Genomic DNA, 23,446 nt, shown 5'->3' with positions numbered 1-23,446 from the left:
AAAATTACTAATTAACTTTTCCAGCATGTTTCAACTTGCAATGTTCATAGGCCTTCCAAAAAGACATGTTTAACAGATACTTGAATATATTACTGAAATATTTGGTCTAAGAAATATTTGCCCAAAAGAATGAAAAGATGAATTTGGTAATAGTCATATGTGGTTGGTAGTATAAGCAATATAAGGGAAAAACCATCCTGAGAGAATATGTACACATAAAAGAATACTTAACTCATATATTTGTTGATTGATTATATCATCTTCTGAGAAGTGTCTGTTCAGGTCTTTGGTCCATTTACTGATTGGGTTGTTTGGGTTTGTTTTTTGGTTTTGATTTTTTTTTTTTTTTTTTGGTGTCTAGTTTTTTGAGTTCTTTATATACCATAGTGATTAGTGATCTATCTGATGTGTGAGGGGTAAAGATTTGCTCCCAAGATGTAGGCTCTCTGTTTACCTCACAGATTATTTCTTTTGCTGAGAAAAAACTTCTAGTTTGACTTCATCCCATTTATTGATTCTTGATTTTAATTCTTGTGCCAAAGGAGTTTTATTAAGTAAATTGGGGCCTAATCCCACATGATGGAGATTAGGGCCTACTTTTTCTTCTATTAGACACAGGGTCTCTGGTTGTATTCCTAAGTCCTTGATCCATCTTGAGTTGAGTTTTGTGCATGGTGAGAGACAGGATTTTAATCTCATTTTGTTGCATATGGATTTTCAGTTTTCCCAGTACCGTTTGTTGAAGAGGCTGTCTTTTCTCCAATGCATGTTTTTGGCACCTTTGTCTAACATAATTGTAGTGTTGTGGGTTAGTTTCTGTGTCCTCTATTCTGTACCATTGGTCTACCCATCTGTTTTGGTGCCAATATCATGCTGTATTTGTTACTATTGCTCCGTAGTATACTTTAAGGTCTGGTATAGTGATGCCAACTGATTTAGTCTTCCTGCTAAAAATTGCTTTAGTTATTCTTGGTTTCTTATTTTTTCAGATAATTTCATGAGAAATGCAAATCAAAACTACTCTAAGATACTATCTCACTCCAGTCCGAATGGCAGCTATTATGAAGACAAATAACAATAAGTGTTGGTGAGGATAAGGGGGAAAAGTTATACACTGCTGGTGGGACTTCAAATTGGTACAGCCAATATGGAAAACAGTATGGAGATTTCTTGGAAAAATTGGGAATGGAACCACCATTTGACCCAGCTGTCCCTCTCCTCGGTCTACACCCAAAGGACTTAAAAACAGCATACTACAGAGACACAGCCACATCAATGTTTATGGCAGCACAATTCACAATAGATAAACTGTGGAACCAACATAGATACTCTTCAATAGATGAATAGATTAAAAAAACAAAATGGGGTATATACACAATGGAATATTACTCAGCAATAAAAGAGAATAAAATCATGGCATTTGCAGGTAAACATGGATTAGAGAAAATAATGCTAAGTGAAGTTAGCCAATCCCAAAAAACCAAATGCCAAATGTTTTGTTTGATATAAGGAGGCTAATTCATAGTGGGGTAGGGAGAGGGAGCATGGGAGAAATAGATAAACTCTAGATAGGGCAGAGGGGTGGGAGCGGAAGGGAGAGGGTATGGGGTTAGAAATGATGGTGAAATGTGATGGTCATTATTATCCAAAGTACATGTATGAAGACATGAATTGGTGTGAATATACTTTGTATACAACCAGAGATATGAAAAAATGTGCTCTATATGTGTAATAAGAATTATAATGCATTTTGCTATCACATATAAATTTTAAAAAATTAATTAAAAAAAAGAATACTCAACTAAAAGTGGATCAAAGACTTAGGCACTAGAACAGAGATCCTGCACCCAATAGAAAAACAAGTAGGCCCAAATCTTCACTATGTCAGCCTAGGATCTGACTTACTTAAAAAGGCTCCTAAAGCAAAGGAAGTAAAATATAGAATCAATAAATGGGAGAGAATCAAACTAAAAAGCTTTTTCTCAGCAAAGTAAAAAATCTAGAACACAAAGAGATAGCCTACAGAGTAGAGAAAATCTTTACCACATTACCTCAGGTAAAGTATTAATCTCCAGGATATACAAAGAATTCAAAAAATGCAACACCAAAAACACAAATAACCCAATCAATAAATGGGCTAAGGAACTGAACAGACACTTTACAGAAGAAAAAATACAATCCATCAACAAATACATGAAAAAATGTTCAACATCTCAAGCAATTAGAGAAATGCAAATCAAAATTACACTAAGATTTCAACTCACTCCAGTCAGAATGCAATTATCAAAAATATAAACAATAATAAATATTGGCAAGGATGTGTGGGAAAATGTGCACTTGTACATTAATGATGGGATGGCAAATTGGTACAACCATTATGGAAAGTAGTAATGAAGATTCCTCAGAAAACTTGGAATGGAACCACCATTTGACCTAGCTATTCCACTCCTCAGATATACCCAAAGAACTTAAAATCAGCATATTATAGTGACACAGCCACATCAACATTTATAGTGGCTCAACTCACAACAGTTAAACTGTGGAACCAACCTAGGTATCCTTCAACAGATGAATGGATAAAAAAATTGTGGTGTATACACATAATGGAATATTACTCAGCCTCAAAGAAGAATGAAATTAAGGCATTTGCTGGTAAATTAATGGAGTTGGAGAATATCATGCTAAGCAAAATAAGCCAATTCCAATAAACCAAAGGCCAAATGTTTTTTCTGATATGCAGATGCTAACTCACAATGGCGGGGTGGGGGGGTGGCTAGGGAAGAATAAAGGTACTTTGGATTAGACAGAGAAGAGTAAAGGGAGGGAAGGTGATATAGGAGTAGGAAGTATAATAGAATGAATTAGACATTATTACCCTATGTACATAAATGACTATACAACCAATAGGATTGTACATCATGTACAACCAGAAGAATGAGAAATTATATTTCATTTATGTATGATGTATCACAGTGAATTCTAATGTCATATATAACTAATTAGACAAATAAAAAATGATTGAAAAGAAACCAAATAATTTTAAAAATATGGAAAAACAAGAATACTTGGGGAAAAACTGAAAAATCTCCTTTGAATGTATTTGACAAAAGAAAATGATGGCTAAAAGTAAGATATGATTAAAATATAAAATATCACACAATAAAGACATTTTATAAATTTTTAGAGTATGGAAAACTTTCAAATTCTAAAGGAGAGAATTTTAAGAAAATAAAAAGAGATCAACTTAGCTGTCAGAACACTAAAAAAAAGAAAAATCAATTACAGACAAATCCATACCAATTTAAAATAAAAAAGAGTTTAGATAAATAAATATAAATGAGAAGACAAGGGTATGATTCTAAACAATAAAGAAAAATAGCATGCTCTTCTGTAGAAGATCAAGTATACAATCCAATCAGTCTAATTCCATATTTTGCACTTCTGCACTCAAACATTACCTGCATTGACACTGTGATCTCTTGAAGGGCAGCATCTGCTTCATCTTGCTTAGTTTTAAGTAATATGCTTTGTTCACCAGCTCTTCTGTTCAGTTCATCCACAAGAGCTTTAGCCTCATTTAGTTTAGATACACCAGCCTACATTAATAAAATATTGATGGCAATATTAAAAACAAAAGTTTAAATATTAAAAACAAAATCCCTATAAAGAAAGAATCAAGCAAGCATGTAAGTGGTACATGAGAAACAATACAAATGGCCTTAGATTTTTTTCTTTTTGCTAATTATAATGATTTATTAAACATCATACTTATTAAGTTGTAGTAAAAAAAAACTCCAACAAGTTTTAAGGAAAAACAGTTAAAGTTAAACATATCAACATATATTAGACAGCTTAAAAAACTGATTAAACACTTTTCATTCAATGTATTAGATGGGGAAAAAACTAGAAAGCAAGGGAAAATTCAGAAAACCTTTTCCAATTTTTAGTCTCACTGGGCAAAAGAACTCAAAGGTTACTCTTTTTTTGTAGTAGAACTGACTTGTTTCTATTTGCCTCACATATGGCTCTAGGAGACTATAATTCACCTGTACTTTGAATGGTCATTTGATCCAGACCTAGCCATTATAGTATCTATCCATTGCCCATGATTAATCCAAGGACAGGAAAAATATCCTTTTCTCCTATAATATGAGTTAGGTGTTTATCACCTAATAAATCAAAAGATTTGGAGAGAAAGTCATGGAAAAAAATTTAACCAATATTTACTGATGACAACATAAAAGACAGGTATCCTGCTAGGTTATTCTCATATTAATTTAACTAATATGCACACATACAACTGTCAATGACCTAATTAAACAGCAATTCAACAAGTTTAAATAATTTACCAAAAACAATGTCAAGAACTAAATCGAGACATTAACACTCCCAAAATCATGTATACTTTAGTGGCCTACCATAAATGAAAGTAAATCATTAAAAAGAAGGACAAAGATAATTATGTCAATTTATATGGATCCTAGTTTATTATACTAATAGAGAGAAGCTAAAACTTGGGAGAGGAGATGTTCTCTGACAGTTGCAGAGGCTGGCATTCATTTAATTTAAAACTTAAAGAAATATAGAAAGAAACTGTTCAAAATGTAATAAGAGAAATGACATGGATAAGAACATTCCTTTATAAAATGTAATTTCAACCTCAAATGTAATTTTCAATTTTCTTCAAAAATATAATTTTAATTTCATAATAACCAAGATTATGCTATATATAATAACCTTTGAAAAGGAATTACTCAATGTCTAAAAATATTTCATAGAAAAAAAGACTTAAGGACAACAATATCAAAACCTTCAAAAATACATAAATACTATCCAGTAAAGTAAGAAATAATAAAAATACATAATAAATAATAAAAAATTCAAACTATTATATTATAATCTACTGGGCAATATAGGTAGGGAGATGGAATTCTTTTTCAAAGCTTTTAATACAGTACATTATTTATTTATACTAAATATTTGCCACAGGGAACATGGCATCATAACTTATATAATACTTGACTTCCTAAAAATAATAAAATAATTTAAAATCAAAATCAAATAATGATAAAGATAAAAGCATTGGATATAACCAATTTTGTACCTGCAAATGACTTTGTCTTTTTAATAATTCCTTTTTCTTGCTGCTACTAATGGCAGAATATACACGTAAAAAGGTCATATATCGACTTGGTGTAGCACCATACGCTTTACAGGACTCATGGATTAGTAAAAATGACTTTAGAAAGTCAGGATCAACTAAAAAAAAGATAGAAAATATAATTACTTATATGTTTGATTCATTAAAATTACAAAAATAATATTTATTTCGTATTAGATAACTCCACTTTAAAATTATAATTATGCAATATAATCTTTGCACAGGCATTCCAATATATCTATTCACAGTGCCCATCTTCCTTAAGAATTATCTACTTTAAGTGGTCTTTATCTTCTGCTGTTATAAATTTTCCCTCAACATTTTTATTGCTGCAAGAAAAAGAAATCTACATGGTCTTTTAACATAAAAGAATTGGAACTATATAACACATATAACTGAAAAAGGAGCTAAATACAATTTCTTGAGTAGAATCAAGACACCAAACCAAATATCTATTCACTCCCATTTGATACAGAGGGAAACAAGATTTCAAAAGCCAAAAAGTTGAGAATAAGTTTACATTAGATTCAATATATTCAGAATCAAACACATTACTTCTCTTTCACTGACTTAATTTCCTTCTGTATTCTCTACTGGAGTTAATAAAATCAAATTTCAATGAATTTTCCAAGCCAGAATCCTGTCAGACATCCCTGACTTCTTTAATTCTTCCTTCTATGTTACAGTCATTAACAATCAAGTCCAATATAGATAACCACCTAATGTCTGCAAATCCATTCTTTTCCCTCCATTCTTACCTCTGCCTTTGTTCGGAAATTTTATTATGTCTCTCTTAGATTATTGCAATGGACTTCTAAAGTTGTCCCATTGCCTTCAGTTTTTTCCTATACCAATCTATTTTCCAATAACTGAAGAAAGGGATGGACGAAGAGATTCCTGTTTCTAAAACAAGACTCTGGTTATATCCCTATTAAAATCTCCCAATATCACCCATAAATTATAATACAAAATTGGCATACTATGGAAGACTCTTCATTACCTGATCCTGCCAATCTTTTACTCTTCATCTAGTGCTCTACTATTTACACATCCTATGTTTCAATCCTTTAGGCTATTCATAGTTCCACAAAAATGCCTATATTACTTCTCTAAACCTTTTCAATATTATAGTAAATAAAATATTGTATCCATACTCAAAAGAAAAAAAAAATTTCTGAGTTTAAATTGAGTTCTATGACATTTCTAAATGATAAGCTAGTATCAAAAGTTTAGATTACTAGTCAAGAACTCTAAAAATATAATTGGGACCTTCAGACTACTCAGTCGAAAAAGAATGGGTATGGAACAGAAAAAATAGCATTTCATAAATAAAAATCAGATAAAATTGGTTTCATAAAAATACTACCTGAATTTTTTTTCTTTTCTTCTTTTCCTTTTTTGTCACTATATTTATCTTCACCATCTGTTTCACTGAATAACATTTCAGGTATCTAAAACACATATAACAATTTTTTAAAACTCAAAAGTCAGGGCTCAGGATGTGGCTCATGATAGAGTGCATGCCTAGGTGTGAGAGACCTGGAAGCAATCCCCAGCACTCAAATCAGTATGAAAAAGTTTAAGTAGGTCCAAAATCAAAGGTCAAATAACCTTAACACAAAAAGACAGCATCAACTGCATTTTTTTTCTTATAGACAAAGAGAAGTCATTATTTACTAGACATTATAACACGTATCAACCATTAAATGGTTGCAAACTAATGACACACAGGGAAAAGCTCCAACATATCACTTAAAAATTATTAGACAGTATGAAATAAAAGGTATTAAAATTTGAATTGAATTTTAAAATACCATTTATGATTATAAAAGTAATAAAAATACTTTATTTGGCATCAAAGAAATAAAATACTATCATAGCACAACAGGGTACAGAAGATTCTTAGCATTCATAAATAAGAAATAACTCAAGTGAATGAAAATAATTTCATGTTTAATAACTAATAATTTCATAAATGACAATTCTAAAAATTTTTTCTAGCTATGGCTGAGTTTTTTGCCAACATCACAATTAAACAAATGAAGTTTTATAAACAAATATCCTATTATTAAAGAAAATATGATAACCTAGTAAGAATATCACTTTAGACTATACTATATAAACGAAAATAGTTTTCTGGCAAAAAATATAAAGGCTCTGAAATATCAGGAAAAATAGCTTGAATTTCTTTCACAGGTGTGGTAGACAATGATAGCAAAAGAAACACAAGTAACCCAGGTAATTAAGCAAAAAAAAAAAACTCATTTTTTAAATTTTTTTAAACTGAATAAAACATAATCAAAAGATCCTCTATTTAACACAGAGATTAAAAGGTGCTATTTTTCTTAAGCTAGAGTTATGTTTTTTTCAACCATCTTCACTGATTTCTGACCAGTTAAGCCTCTATGAGAATATTTTACTGACTCCTCAATTTTTCTTATACCTTATTAGAATCTATGAGAAAATCCTATTGTTTCTACCACAAAACATATCCAAAATCCCAACTATTTCTTATACCTCCCCACTAGACCCATAGCTCAAGCCACCATTTTCTTTCATCTAGATTACTGTAATAATTGTGTGTAATTGCTTCCTTTCCTTTCTACAATCTACTTTCAACCCAGAAATCAGAGTAATTCTATTAAAACATGACTCAAAACATTTTTGCTCAAAAACTTCTTATAATAAATTTTCAGGAAATCCTAAAAATCCTTATTACTTACAAAACCCTAACCTAACTGTTCTCCTCTTACTTCTCTGTCATCATCTCCCACCTTCCTCCTCCAACACTATTCTCCAGGTAAAGACTTCTTGCTAATCCTAAAAATCATCAGGAATACTCTTATCACAGAAAACTTTCCACAGTTTTCTGTGGCAAGAATGTAAAAAATCCATAAGGGCAGGGATCTTTGTATCCTCCCATCTGCTGTATCTTCAGTGTACAGAACATTACTTCTTTTTTTTTTAAATAAATTTCTATTGTTTAAAAAAAATTATTATTTTTAGGTGTAGATGGACACAACACAATGCTTTTATTTGTATGTGGTGCTGAGGATCAAACCCAGGTCCCACCCGTGATAGGCGAGCGCTCTACCACTGAGCCACAATCCCAGCCCTACATTACTTCTTCTTAATGAATAAATGCCTCTACTCATGTGGTATCCTCAGATTAAAATACCTTTCCTCTTCTTATGTACTTATTGAAATATAGTAAAAATACAATCTCGCCTATAAAACTTTGTGTATTATCTCATATTACAATCTTTGCTGAATCACAACTAGCATTTCTGTCTGTATTCTATTATGATCTATATAATTTCTATTAGAATCTGTATATCTACTATAATAAATAAAGAAATGAATAAATAGTCAAAGAACAATGCTAAAAATTATTATTTATTTAAATGAAGCAAATTAAGAGTCTTCTAGCAAAGAAAGTGCTATGAGTTCACACTTTAAATTCTTCCTCCTCCAAATGTATAGCATAGCATGACACATTTCTTTTAAAAAAAAGGATTATATTTTTAATTGGTAAAATTCTTGCTTTTTTAAAATTCTAGACTAGCCTACAATAGGCTAAAAAATTAAAGGCATAAAAAATTAAAGTATAATTATCCTATGGTTCTTAATTGAATATATAATTCTCAGCCTAAAATTATATTCTCAGCTAAACTATAATATAAAAAGAAAAAGAAAACAGAGATATCTTCAAACATAAGAGAAATGTTCAGTGCCATAATTCAGATAATGTTAAAATAAAAACGAAAGACAAGTAGTAAAATCAATAACTTCAAAACAAAATACGAGTTTTTTTCATTTTCATGTTGAAATGTTAAACTTACTTTCTTCATACTGCTATCTGACCAGCCCTCCATCCACAACACCTGGCATTTCTTATGCAAAGCTGGATTACTTTCACAATTTATTATAAAGTTTAAATTTGCAGAATCCATTATCAACACAATATGCAAATTTTGTTGAATTCCTGAAAGATATATTTTAAAATTATAATTATTGTCAATTACAAGAATAATAATAGAATCAGGAATTCTACATGAGATCTAGTTTCATGAGATTCAAATTTTCTAACATACTATTTTGGGAGCTGTTTTTCTTTTCTTTTTCTTTTTTTTTTTTTTTTTTTTTTGAGGCGGGGGGGTTCTGGGATTGAATTCAGGGGAACTTGACAAAAAAATACAAAATATTTTTGTATTTTATTTAGAGATAGGGTCCCACTGAATTGCTTACCACTTCTTTTGCTCAGGCTGGTTTTAAACTCATGATCCTCCTACCTCAGCCTCCTGAGCCACTGGGATTACAGGCATGCACCTCACCTGGCTAGGAGCTATTTTTCTTAAAAAACAAATAGTTATGAAATAATACCATGGTACAAAATTTGGTTAAAAAATACTTTGTGTGTATTTGTGTGTGCATGCTAAAGCAAAAGATGCAGAGGGCTGGGAATGTAGTTCAGTGGCAGAGTGACTGCATAACATGTGAGGCCCTGGGTTCAATCCCCAGCACTGCCAAAATAAGAAAGAAAGAAAAGAAGGAAGGAAAGAAGAAAGAAAGGAAGGAAGAGAGGGAGGTAGGGAGCGAGGGAGGGAGGAAAGGAAGGAAGGAAGGAAAGGAGAAAAAGAGGAAAGGAAAGAAGGGAGGGAAGGAGGAAAGGAAGGGAGGGAGGGATGAAAAGAAAGGAAGGAATAAATATTGATTGATTCAGGAAGATATCCTTGAAGGATAGAGGTATAGTAATGTCTGAATGGTGTGATTATTCCCTCATTTTTATTTATTTCAATTTTAGATTTCTGTAGTACACATAAAACTGCTTCTATATTACTAAAAAGATACTAACCCATAATAAGGGAGAATGGGAAGAGGAAGGATAGAAGTCCATTGGATTATAGAAAGAGGAATGAAAGGGAGGAGAGATAAAAGGAATAGGAAAGACAGTAGAATTAACCAGACATAACTTTCCTATCCTTGTACATGAATATATGACCAGGCTAACTCAATATCATGTACAACCACAAGAATAGGATCCTAATTAGAATAAGTTATACTCCATGTATACACAATATGTCAAAATACACTCTATTATCATGTATATCTAAAAAGAACAAAGAAAAAATTAAAATTTAACAAATTATAAAGTCTAGCACAATCTGAATATTCAACTGCTTTCTAAGATTAGAAATACTAAAGTAATAATAATTTCACCACATGAAAACAAAGTAGGAAAATATTCCAAAGAAATATTTTTTTCTTTGCTAAAATTTTCATCATTCCCCTTTGCTAAAATTAATCTAAGGTGATTTCATCATGAGCTAGCTTATATATTATTTATATGTTACTTTCTAAAAGTTCCAGAAAAAAAGAAAAAGGTATAAATTAAATGCTATTTATTTCATCTGAAACAGAATTTAAGTTGATTACTGAATTCTATGTCACTTACTATATGTGAAGTAATTGAAGATTGGTCCAAAAAAACCATCCTGTGAAGCTTGATCCTTAAGAGGCAATAGCAAGGGCTCTAATTCTTCAAGAGTATAGAGTCCAGGAACTTCACCTACAGAAAAATATTAAATTTCTTTTTTTCACTTTGGTTGCAATACACTAATTCAAAACACATTTTACATACACAGTGCTTTTCAATTTTTGTATTAAATAATCAGTCCTTATTGTATCCTTCCATTCAAAAATATATAAAACCTATCACATCTACATGACTCCATACCCACATCTACAACCTTCATTTGATCGAATTCTAACTCCTAATAAAGACATTCAAGAGAGTTCCTGGGCTGAGGATTGAGTTCAGTGGGAGAGAACTTGCCAAGCATGAGCCAGGCCCTGGACTGACCCCCAGCACCACAAACAGAAAGAGAGAGAGAGAAGGCAAGCAAGGGATAGATCTCATAATATACCCATCTATTTGCCTTTTCAGGTTTTTTTCTCCTTCTCACTCATAAGAACTTGTTTTCTAATGTGCTTGTAAATACAACAAAATATTTCCCTTTCTAGAACGTATAACTAGTCCTATGCCCTTTATCCACCCCTAAATGATTGTTTATGCTTCAAGACTCCACTTCATCAACTGCTATGTCCATAAGCCTTTCCTATTTACCCAAATACTAAGTAAAACCCTCTTATCTCTCTCACATACTATCCAAACACACCACTGTTTATCATTTATCACATCATTCGAAACTGAATTACTTTCCTCACCACCTTAATTACTCTAATTCTCAAAGGACAAATATTTTAAAACATTCCATATTAAATCCTAGGGAATTCTTAGTGTATATCAGGAACATAAATATTTGTTACTAAATGAATCAATGAACTTAGACTAAACATCAAGGGACCCATTACATGGCTTTCTACTAGGTAATAGAATGATGAAAGGCAAATCAAAGTTGACTAACACTATAAGCAGGCCCAGACCATTCTTAGTAAATATCTGTTAAGCCAATAACTCAAAAGAAACTAAGATTAAGTGAAAATTCCTCTCTATAATTCAAAACCTTACAATCATGTAGGGCCCATAACAATCCAATTTCTACGTTTCTTTGGATTCAACTAAAAGGCACCAGACCTACCCCTACCCACAAAACATATATACTCACACACATGCACACATAAGTCTGTTTTATATGACATTCTTTAAATTTCAGTTAAGACAGAATATTTTTTTGGTGGTGGGGGGGGGGCAATACCAGGGATTGAACTCAGAGGCACTCATCTATTGACCCACATCCCCTGCTATATTTTATTTAGAGTCAGGGTCTCACTGAGTTGCATAGCACCTCACATGATGAGGCTGGCTTTGAACTCTGGATCCTCCTCCACTGCCTCCAGAGCCACTGGGATTACAGGCAGGCATGCACCACTACAGTGAGGCAGCCACATCAAAACAAAACAAAAAAACAAAAAACCCACACTGCCTGGTGACAGAATACTTTGATATGTTAAATTTAGCATACTGTACACTTTAGGGAACAAAAAATTGAAATAGAGGAAAAGAGAGATGGATTTATTGAATACTTTCTCTGAAAAGAAACTACCAAAATTTAATTTGTTGTTTTTGCAGTTACATATTTTTTGGTTTTAAATTTTTTAGTTATTGACAGACTTTTGTTTTATTTCATTTATTGATATGCAGTGCTGAGAATTGAAATCAGTGCCTCACATATGCAAAGCAAGTGCTCTACCACTGAGCCACAACCCCAGACCCTTGAAGTTATATCTTGATAATAAAGATCAACTTATCAGCCAGGTGAGATGGTACATGCCTGTAATGATCCAGCAGCTGGGGAGGCTGAGGCAAGAGGATCACAAATTTAAAGTCAGCCTGAGAAACTTAGCAAGGGCCTGAGCAACTCAGCAGTGCCCTGTCTCAAATTAAAAAATAAACAGGGCTTGGGGCTGGGGATGTGGCTCCAGCGGTAGCACGCTCGCCTGGCATTTGTGCCACCCAGGTTCGATCCTCAGCACCACATACAAAGATGTTGTGTCCACCGAAAACTAAAAAATAAATATTAAAAAAAATTCTCTCTCTCTCTCTCTCTCTCTCTCTCTCTCTCTCTCTCTCTCTCTCTCTCTCTCTCTCTTAAAAAAAAAAATTAAAAAAAAATAAACAGGGCTTGGGATGTGACTCAGTAGTTAAGTGTCCCTGGGTTCAATCCCCCCCAAACAAAGAAATAATAATTAGAACAATTTATCTTAAAACAGTAATAATTAGGATAATGCTTATCTAGATATTTATTCCTTCTCCTCTATACTCTCTCTCTCTCTATTACACACACACATACACATACACAAACTGTGTATCTGGGCTATCAATTTATATCAGCAAAATGAACTGAACAAGGTCTCCACCTAGTGATGTTAAACAATATGCAGGAATGTGGGGTTTTTTGTTTTTTTGATGTGGCTGCCTCACTGCAATATGCTGATTTTAAATCCTTTGGGTATAGACTAAGGAGTTGTTCTTAACTATTTCCTTTGCTGTGAAGAAGCTTTTTAGTTTGAATCCATCCCATTTATTATTCTTGATTTTACTTCTTGTGCTTAAGGAGTCTTATTGAGAAAGTTGGTTCTGAAGTCAACATGATGAGAAGGTGGGCTAACATTTTCTTCTAGTAGGTACAGGGTCCAATGCCCACATCCTTGATCCATTTTGAGTTCAGTTTTATGCAAGGTGAAAGATAAAAGTTAAATTTCATTATGCTACATGTGGACTTCCAGTTTTCCCAGCACCGTTTGTTGAAAAGGTTATCTTTTCTCCAGTGTATATTTATGGTGCCTTTGTCTAGTATGAGATAACTGGGTTTCTGTAGGGTTTTCTCTCTGTCTTCTATTCCACTATCTTAATGTCTGTTTTGGTACCAATAACATACTGTTGGAATGTGTTCCTTAAAAATCCAAAGACAAGCCTGGTACGGAGGCCCACTCTTATAATCTCAGTGACTCTGGAGGCATGAAACAATGGCAGAAGGGCTACTCAAAAATCAGGTTGTAGAGCATCAACTAGAAGGCCTTAATGAACAAATGCTATCCCTCCCAGAGGTTTTTTGTTTTTTGGTTTTTTTATGGTTTTAATATGGTAACAAAGAATTAGGTTTTCTTTATTTATTTTCTTCTTTTTTTTTTCCCTAGGTGATTCTACTATACAATTAAGGATATAAAATATTGAGGAATAAAATGGATCTACAGTTTTGTATTATATCTCCAGAGAAAATTATTTAAATCAAGAATACAAAATGAAAAAATATGATTTTCAAGCAAAAATCTTAAAAAATACAGTAAATATTCCTACAACTTATAAAATTCTGTAAATATAGAAATTCTATTTAGTTCTACATTTCTTGGAAGTATTTACTTAATAGAGTACCCTTAAATAATATTTCTCTATTATATAAATGCATAGTGTAAATGCATACTCCCCTTTTTCTTAAAAATAATTTTAATTTCTTCTTTAAAAATGTGAGATTACTTACAAGTAGTATGTAGTAACTGATATATTTTAATCAACTAAAGAAACAACGTGCATTGTTTCAGATTAGTGAATACTGATAAGAGTCCAGACACATATGAAATGTGGACACTAACACAGAATTCTGTGGTATTTCATATATCTGGAATAAGTCTATATTTATATGTATATACTAAGGTTACACCATAATTATTCAACCATTCCACTACTGATGAAAGTTCTATCAAATTTTTTGTGATTACAAATTATAATACATATTTCTTTACATACTAGTCGTTCTATTTCTATGGGTTAAATCCCTACTGATAACAGAATGCTGTATCAAAGGTAGGACCATTTTTAAATAAAGACTAGTAGATAACTTTCCTAAAGGTTAAGACAAATAATGCCCCATTGAAAGAACAAGGGGGGGGGCAATTTTTCTGTAATTCATTAATATTCAATATTAATAAAAACTTTTATATAATTCCTAAGTTATTGGTTTTATACAAGTGGCATTTCTCCATTCTGTTGCCACAAACACATTTAATCCTACATAAAGTTCTCTGAAACACAAGTAAATTTTATATAAGACAATTATACTTGAATAATTTTTACATTACTATTTATTTTCTTTGAATAGAAACTATTCACTTACCTGAAGACAAAAGGCTATTGATCATCTCCAAAAATGTAGGATGTACAAACTGATAATCCTCAAGAAGTAAAACTACCTGTTGTGCTTCAATTCCTGCAAGATTCAGCACCTGCCCAAAAAAAAAAAATAGTACTCTTTATGTATTTTGACACAGTTAAAAAGTATCATTCTATGTAAAGTTGTCACTATTATGCATTTATATTTGCATACTCAAAATTAAATCAAACTTTAGTCATATAGCTTGAATAGTAAAATGTACCCACAAATAAATATGAGCTGAAAGAAAACTTAATTATTTTAGAACTGGAATATTAAACCAAAAACTAAGATTATTTTATATGTACCCACATATTTCCTCTATAAATCTCATTATTTTGGTTGTTATTCATATCCATCTAACATCCCATAATCTGAAGTACCTAGAACCTATAAATCTCAAAAAAGTCTCTTAAAATCTGTATAAATAAGAATGTAATTTTTCTAATATTTATGGAAAAAATCATCAAAATTAAAAATAAATACTATGTTATATATTAGAGTCATAAAGATGTTAGAAATCATTTAGAAAAATAACTAATATGAATAAAAACCCAATAAAGCAAAGGATCATGAGCAACTTACATGTTTGAGATCATTTGTGAACTGCTTCAATTCATATCCTCTGGAAATCTTTGGAGAAAATAGCACTGCTCCATGCATATGACTGACTAAAGAAGTAATAGTCCTACGACCCACACCACTGCGTCCTGCTAGTAGAAGTGAACCTCCAGGGAAACTCAGTACTCTATCTATTCTAGACATGTACTCCAGGACTTCTTGGAAAAGTAAAATATCTAAATTCTGGTTATCTCGTCCATAATGAATAAGACCCTTTCAAAAAAACAAAAAGAATATTTTCTAATTAATAAAATACTAACTACACAACAAAAATATTACTTATCTAGATTAAAATATTATTTTGATACATTCAAGAAGAAGAATAAGGTAGTTACACACCAATATTTTACCTATCTAGTAATACATCTTTTCAGGCACTAAGAAAAACCTCGTAAGATGTCAAAGAAGTTCAAGGGTTCACAAGAATCACCCTTAGGCATTAATACATTAGTAAAAAGTATGTGAGATAGTTGGTTAACTAAAAAAATCTCAAAATTTATCAATTGTGATAAATCAATGAACATGAACTATGAAACAGTCTCAGAACTCTAGAAACCTCGTGCTTAGAAATGCTTTTATGAACTCTTGTTATTTTGTGCTACTTGGGAATGACTCAAAAGCCCATGTAAGTACCATGTCCTGCTACAGATTAAGCAAAAGAATGTAAAAAGAAAAAAAAAGACAATTAGAGTATGTTCACAATATACTTAACAACTTTTAATATTCCCAAATATTGCAATATCAATTCCAGGCATATCAATCAGTCCACCAAACCATGACAAAAAACTTTGCCTGACATCAAATCCATACTTACTCTCAATATGTAACACTGTTTCTTCTTTATTATAACTAAACAGAAACATAGCAAGCAAGAAAGAAAAAAACCCTGTACACAGTGTTACTCCAAGTTTCAATGGACCAGGAGCATAACTATCATCTGTGAGCCTGATAAAAATTCTATTCTCTGGGTCTCACCTACTATGTTTGACTCTCTCAAGACAGAACCCAGGAATCTGCAAATTTTTTACACCTTCAGGTGATTCTGATACTCAACAAAGTTTAACAATCACTGATATATGATGATTTCTCAATTAATGTTAAGCTTCATTAATATTTCTAATAAATACCTTCTTGCAAATATATCTTAGCAATTTTACAAGGATCTATATAAAGCACATCTGCTTCTAGTTACGTTAAATTCAAAAAGAGCAGAACAGTTTTGTCTATGATTTAATATTCCCATGATCTCCAAACGTTTCCCATAAATAACAGTAATCATAAAAAATCTTAACTCAAATTAATGATTCATATTATACCTTTTTAATAACATCCTTGAGATCTGAAGAGTTTAGTTTTCCAAGTGGTTTTCCATGTGGAGGTAATGGTTGTCTTAGGGCTGCCGTTGATCCTAAATTATGTTGGGCTCCCCATGTAACATAGAAACTATCTGTAGAAATAAAAGATATGTTGCTTTATATGCATTATTAGTAATGGAAGAATCAGTAAATATACTGGTTATTAAATTATTTTTCGTTTAGTTCAAATAAGATTATCCCCAGAAATAAATTTAAATTATATTAAATATACAAAGATAATTACTTGGAATATCATTAAAATCAGCTAAGATACTTCAAATTTAACATCAAACGCTGAGAACTGGCTGACTGTACATTTGTTCTATATTCTTCCTCTCCTCCTTCCCAGCAAATGAACTGGCTTTCTTCTAACTTATCCCTTGTCTATTCTCAGTTTGTCCCATTTTCCTCCTTCTTCAGAATCACCACATAAAAATTGTAAATTAGGCAGAGAGTGGTAGAGCACACCTGCAATCCCTGTGGCTTGGGAGGCTAAAGTAAAGGGATCTCAAGTTCAAAGCTAGCCTCAGGAATTTATCACGGCTATAACTTAGCCAGACACTGTCTGGCTTACCAAGACCCTGTCTCAAAAATAAAAAAATAAAAAATGTTTGGGGATATGGCCTGGTGGATAAGCACCCCTGGGTTCAATCCCTGGTTCAAAAACATCATAATATAAAAAAATATGGGCTGGGGTTGTGGTTCAGTGGTAGAGTGCTTGCCTAGCACATGTGAGCCCCTGGGTTCAATCCTCAGCACACATAAAAATAAATAATAAAATAAAGGAATCGTGTCCAACTACAACTAAAAAAATTAATAAATATTTTTTAAAATAATGTCAAAAATCCCTTTGAGGAAGAACATTGATTCATTACTATTTTCAAGGGTCCCTACTGATAAAATTTTTTTAAATAAGCAAATTTTAATAAGAAAACAAAAATCCCCAAACTTCCCTTAAATTTATCTAGAACATTATGCATGTTACCATATAAAGAAAAGCTACTCACCATTCTATTGAAACCTTTCCTCCCCAACTGCTTTGGGGGATGATTCCATCATGTACTCTCCTTGCCACATGCCCAACTCTACCATATCCTAAAGTAATAACCATCATACCTTCTCTACACCCAAGCTACTTCATGTTCTTCTCCTTGCCTTCACCATCACATTTCTCACATATTTTTCTATCTGAAAAGATCACCATACTAACTAGTTTATTTGGGAACAACAACAAAGCTCTAATCTCCAAATCCAAAACTTAACAGTCATTATCCCAACATGAACTTTCCCAATATCCTTGAGGCCTTGCCTCCTTGCAACTACATGACCCTATGCATCAAGCCACAAACCACTACTGCTTTTCAGGCTTTTGCTTATCCCTAATATTTATTTTACCCTAAGATTCAGCCTTCTATTCTTTCAATTCTAAAGAGTTCTGTATAATTATTTACCTTTTTCAGTGGATCGAGCTGTCAACTATTTACATACCCAAAAAGTCACTCATTACTTATTTCGAGGCAAACTTCCAAAGCTCTAGTTTAGTCTCATGTTTGCAATTAATAGTAGACCTAAAATTCACAAATTCATTCACTTAACATTTAACTACTGAGCACCAGTTGAAACATTGTACTCCCTGCTTGACACAACTAGTGAATAAGACAGACATGATTTCTATCATCATATTTGATAAACTCTGTATCTATTTGCAAAAGATTCAATTAAAACTTGTAAATATTTAAAATGTACAATGAATGTTTTTCAGCAACAAAATTATTTATATAACTACATTATCTTCACATCTCATTTTTGATCACAGGAGCTACTATAATATAGCCTCCTAACCTTCATCCCTGCTGCAAGTCTCTGCCCCTCAAGGATATTCTCACAGCTACAAGAGTAACACATACATAATAAAAACTGATTATAACATGCCACCGTAATATCAATTTCTCACTCCTTTAAAAAAAAAAGAAGAAGGATGAGGAGGAAGGAAGAAAGAAACTCCAAACTCTTCATAAAAGCCCTCTACAATTTAGCTCCCACTGACTGCTTAAATCTGATATCTCCCTCCACATTCTACAATAGTCCTCTGAAGCCTTGGTTTCTTTGCATTTTTTCTGCTCTCCTGGATTGTCCTTCTCCTCTTCCTCACTCATCATATTCATCCTCTAAAATCCAGTTTCACAAAACAGTTTCTCAAGAATCAAAGAGACACAACAAAATAATACTGGGTTACTTCAACACACCACTCTCACCAACCAATAGATCTTCAAACCAAAAACTAAATAAAGAAACTATAAACTAAAAAATAATTAATAATTTAGACTTAACAAATACATATAGAACATTTTATCCATCAATGACTGAATACACACACTTTCTTCTCAGCAGCACACGGATCATTTTCTAAATAGACCATATCTTAGGCCACAAAAAAGCAACTCTTAGCAAATACAAAAAAAAAAAAAAAACCACAGAGATACCTTGCATTTTATTAGATAATAGAATAAAATTAGATATTAATAATACAATTAAAAACAGAAGCTACTCTAACACCTGGAGACTACAAAATACAATATTGAATGATCAAAGGATAGTGATGAAATCAGGGATGAAATAAAAAATACTTAGAGGTAAATAAGAACAGTGACACAATGTATAAAAATCTCTGGGATACTAGAAGGCAGTTCTAAAAGGAAAGTTCATTGTATTGAGCTCATTCATTGAAAGAATAGAAAAATCACCAAATAACCTAACTTTACACCTCAGAGCCCTAGAAAAAAGAACAAATCAACACTAAAACCAGAAGACAATACATAACTAAAATGAGAGACAATATTAATGAAATTGAAACAAAAAATTTCAAAAAAAATCGATGAAACAAGAAGTTGGGTTTTTGAAAAAATAAAACAAAATTAATAAATACTTAGCCAAGCTAAGGGAGAAAAAGAGAATATTCAAATTACTAAAATTCATGATGAAAAAGGAAATATCACAAAACAGATACCACTGACATACAGAAAATAATCAGAAGCTACTTTGAAAATCTATACATAAAATAGAAAATCATGAAGACATCGAAAAATTTCCACAGACATATGACTTAAGCAAATTAAATCAAGTGGACATAGAAAATTTAAACATATCAATTTAAAGTAATCAAATTGAAGATACCATCAGAAGCCTACCCAAAAAAGAAAAGTCCAGGACCAGACGGACTCTCAGCCAGGTTCTCCCAGACCTTTGAAGAAGAATTTACACCAATACTCAAATTATTCCATGAAACAGAAAAGGAGGGAGCCCTACCAAACTCATTCTATGAAACTAGTATCATCCTGATACCAAAACCAGACAAACACACAGCAAGGAAAGAAAACTACAGACCAATATCCCTGATGAACACTAATGCAATAATTCTCAATAAAACACTAGCAAATTACATACAAAAAAATATTTAAAAGATAATTCACCATTATCAAGGAAGGTTCATTCCAGGAATGCAAGGTTGGTTAAACATATGGAAATCAATAAACGTAATTCACCACATCAGTAGAAAAATTGAAAGCATCTCCTCTAAAAACTACAACAAGACAAGGATTCCCTCTTTAACCACTCCTATTCAACATAGTCCTTGAAACTCTACCCAGAGCAATTAGACAGACACAAGAAATATGACTAGGAAAACAAGAGCTCAAACTATTCGTATTAGCTAATAACATAATTCTATATTTACAAGACCCAAAAAAAACTCACCACAACTCATAAGTGAATTCAGAACTCTAGAACTCATAAACATATTCAGCAAAGCAGCAGGATATAAAATCAACACCCATAAATCAATTGCATTCCTATACATCAAGATGTATCAGCTGAAAGAGAAATTGGGAAAACTATTCCATTCACAAAAGCCTCAAAAAAATAAAATAAAATACCTGGGAATCAATCTAACAAAATAAAAGAGGCAAAAGACCTCTACAATGAAAACTAAAGAACACAAAAGAAAGAAATTGAAAAGAACTCAAAAAGTGGAAAGATATCCCATGTTCTTAGATAGGCAGCATTAACAATATCATGTCATTCCTCATAGAAATATAAAAGAGTCATGAAATTCATTTGGAAAAATAAGAGATGCAGAATAGCCAAACCAATATTTAGCAAGAAAAGGAAAGCAGGTGGCATCACAAGATGAAACCACAATTATAATATAGAGCAACAGTAACAAAAACAATATGGTATTGGCACCAAAACAGACATGAAGATCAATGAAACAGAATAGAAGACATAGAGACATACCCACAAAAATACAGTTATCTCATACTTGACAAAGGCACCATAAATATACACTGGAGAAAAGATAACCTTTTCAACAAATAGTGCTGGGAAAACTGGAAGTCCACATGTAACATAATGAAATTTAACTTTTATCTTTCACCTTGCACAAAACTCAACTCAAAATGGATCAAAGATATGGGCAATGGACTCTGTACCTACTAGAAGAAAATGTTAGCCCACTTTCTCATCATGTTGACTTCAGAACCAACTTTCTCAATAAGACTCCTGAAGCACAAGAAGTAAAATCAAGAATAATAAATGGGATGGATTCAAACTAAAAAGCTTCTTCACAGCAAAGGAAACAGTCAAGAACATGAAGAGAGAGCCTACAGAATAGGAGAAAATATTTACCATCTGCACTTTAGATAGAGCATTAATCTTCAGGATATACAAAGAACTCAAAAAACTTAACACCAAAAAAAAACCCAAATATCCCAATCAACAAATGAGCAAAGGAACTGAACAAGCATTCCACAGAGGAAGAAATAAAATAGTTAACAAATATATGAAAAAATGTTCAACATCTCTAGCAATTGAGAAATGTAAATTAAAACTAACAGTTATATTCTATCTCACTCCAGTCAGAATGGCAATTATCAAGAATACAAGTAACAATAAATGTTGGCAAGGATGTGAGGGAAAAGATACACTCATACATTGCTGGTGAGACTGCAAATTGGTGCAACCACTATGGAAAGCAGTATGGAGATTCCTTATAAAACTTGGAATGGAACCACCATTTGATCCAGTTATTCAACTCCTTGGTCTATACCCAAAGGATTTAAAATCAACATCCTATAGTGATGTAGCCACATCAATGTTTACAGCAGTTCAATTCACAATAGCTAAGCTACAGAACAAACCTAGGTGTCCTTAAAAAGATAAATGGATAAAGAAATTGTAGTACATATAAAAAATGGAATATTACCCAGTCATTAAGAAGAATGACTTTATGACATTTGACAAAAAAAAAATGAATAGATCTGGGACTGTTATGCTAAGCCAAATAATCCATTCACCACCCCCCAAAGAAAAAAGAAAAAAAAACAAAGGTAGAAAATTCTCTCTGATATGTGGATGCTAACACACAACAAGGGGGTAAGGGGAAGAAAAGAAGTCCACTGGATTAGACAAAAGGGAATGAAGGGAAAGGAGAATTAAGGAGAATAGAAAGGGCAGTAAAATAATCAGGCATAACTTTCCTATCCTTATATTTGAATACATAATCAAAGAAATTCTACATCATGTACAGCCATAAAAAGATCCTACTTAGTATAAGTTATATATTGTCTCTCATTTTAGTTATGTCCTGTCTTCTGGTTTTAGGGTTGATTTGTTCTTCTTTTTCTAGGGTTTTGAGGTATAAAGTTAGGTTATTTGGTGATTTGGGGGGGAGGGAGTACTAGGGATTGAACTTAGGACACTTGATTGCTGAACTACATCCCCAGTCTCACTGGGCTTTTGCTGAGGCTGGTTTGATCCTCCAGCCTCAGCATCCTGAGCCGCTGGGATTACAGGTGTACAACATCATGCCCAGCTCAAATTGCTAATTCTTGACAAAGTTGCTAAAGCAATTCAAGTAGAAAGCCTTTTCAGTATATGATGCTAGAGCAAATGGACATCTATACCACAAAAAAAAAAATTAACCTAAGTCTCATTCCTTAAATATATAAATTAACTCAAAATGGATCACTGATTCCAATTTAAAATATAAAAACTTTTATGAAAAAACACAGAAGACAGTCTTTAAGATCTAGGATTATACAAAGAAATCTTAAACTTGATATCAAAAGATCATTAAAAAGAAAAATTGATAGGTTAGACTTAACAAAATTAAAAACTTTTTATCTGTGTAAGATCCTTTTAAGAGGATGCAGGGACAAGTTACAGAGTAGGGGAATATATTTACAAATAAAAGACTAGTATCTATATATAAGTATTCTCAAAACTCAACAGTAAAGTAGTAATAATAATAATCCAATTAGACAATAGGAAAAAATGAATAGTTCATCAAACAGGAAAGACAGAGGGTAAATAAGGACATGAGAAGATGTTAAACTTTACTAGCCACTCACAAATATAAATTAAGCACACAGTTACTAGAATGGCTGAAATAAAAAATAGTGACAACATCAAATACTAGTAAGTATATAGAGCAACTAGACCATTCATACATTGCTGATAGGAATATAAAATGATACTGCTGCTCTAGAAAACAGCTTGGTAGTTTCCTAAAAAATGAAGTATTTACCATATACAACCTGGGAATTGCTTTCCTGAGCTTTTATCACAGAAAAACCAAAATA

General features: G+C 32.1%; 1 protein-coding gene across 4 annotated transcripts in view; it reads right to left on the bottom strand.

Annotated features, from left to right (window-relative positions):
* Positions 1-23,446, bottom strand: part of Dync2h1 (dynein cytoplasmic 2 heavy chain 1) — a 329,197-nt gene that overhangs the window by 221,783 nt on the left and 83,968 nt on the right. For all 4 annotated transcript variants that reach the window (XM_005329090.4, XM_078046934.1, XM_005329089.4 and 1 more), the window contains exons 48-55: positions 16,770-16,900; positions 15,418-15,666; positions 14,797-14,905; positions 10,617-10,730; positions 9,004-9,146; positions 6,528-6,612; positions 5,105-5,259; positions 3,459-3,596 (exon numbers count right to left, since the gene is read on the bottom strand). In XM_005329090.4, the coding sequence (XP_005329147.1) occupies positions 3,459-3,596; positions 5,105-5,259; positions 6,528-6,612; positions 9,004-9,146; positions 10,617-10,730; positions 14,797-14,905; positions 15,418-15,666; positions 16,770-16,900 (1,124 nt within the window). The remainder of the gene's footprint in view (positions 1-3,458; positions 3,597-5,104; positions 5,260-6,527; positions 6,613-9,003; positions 9,147-10,616; positions 10,731-14,796; positions 14,906-15,417; positions 15,667-16,769; positions 16,901-23,446) is intronic.

The sequence above is a fragment of the Ictidomys tridecemlineatus genome, chromosome 4 (genome assembly GCF_052094955.1).
Source record: "Ictidomys tridecemlineatus isolate mIctTri1 chromosome 4, mIctTri1.hap1, whole genome shotgun sequence".
NCBI lineage: Eukaryota > Metazoa > Chordata > Mammalia > Rodentia > Sciuridae > Ictidomys > Ictidomys tridecemlineatus.
This window is presented reverse-complemented; position numbering and strand designations above follow the sequence as displayed.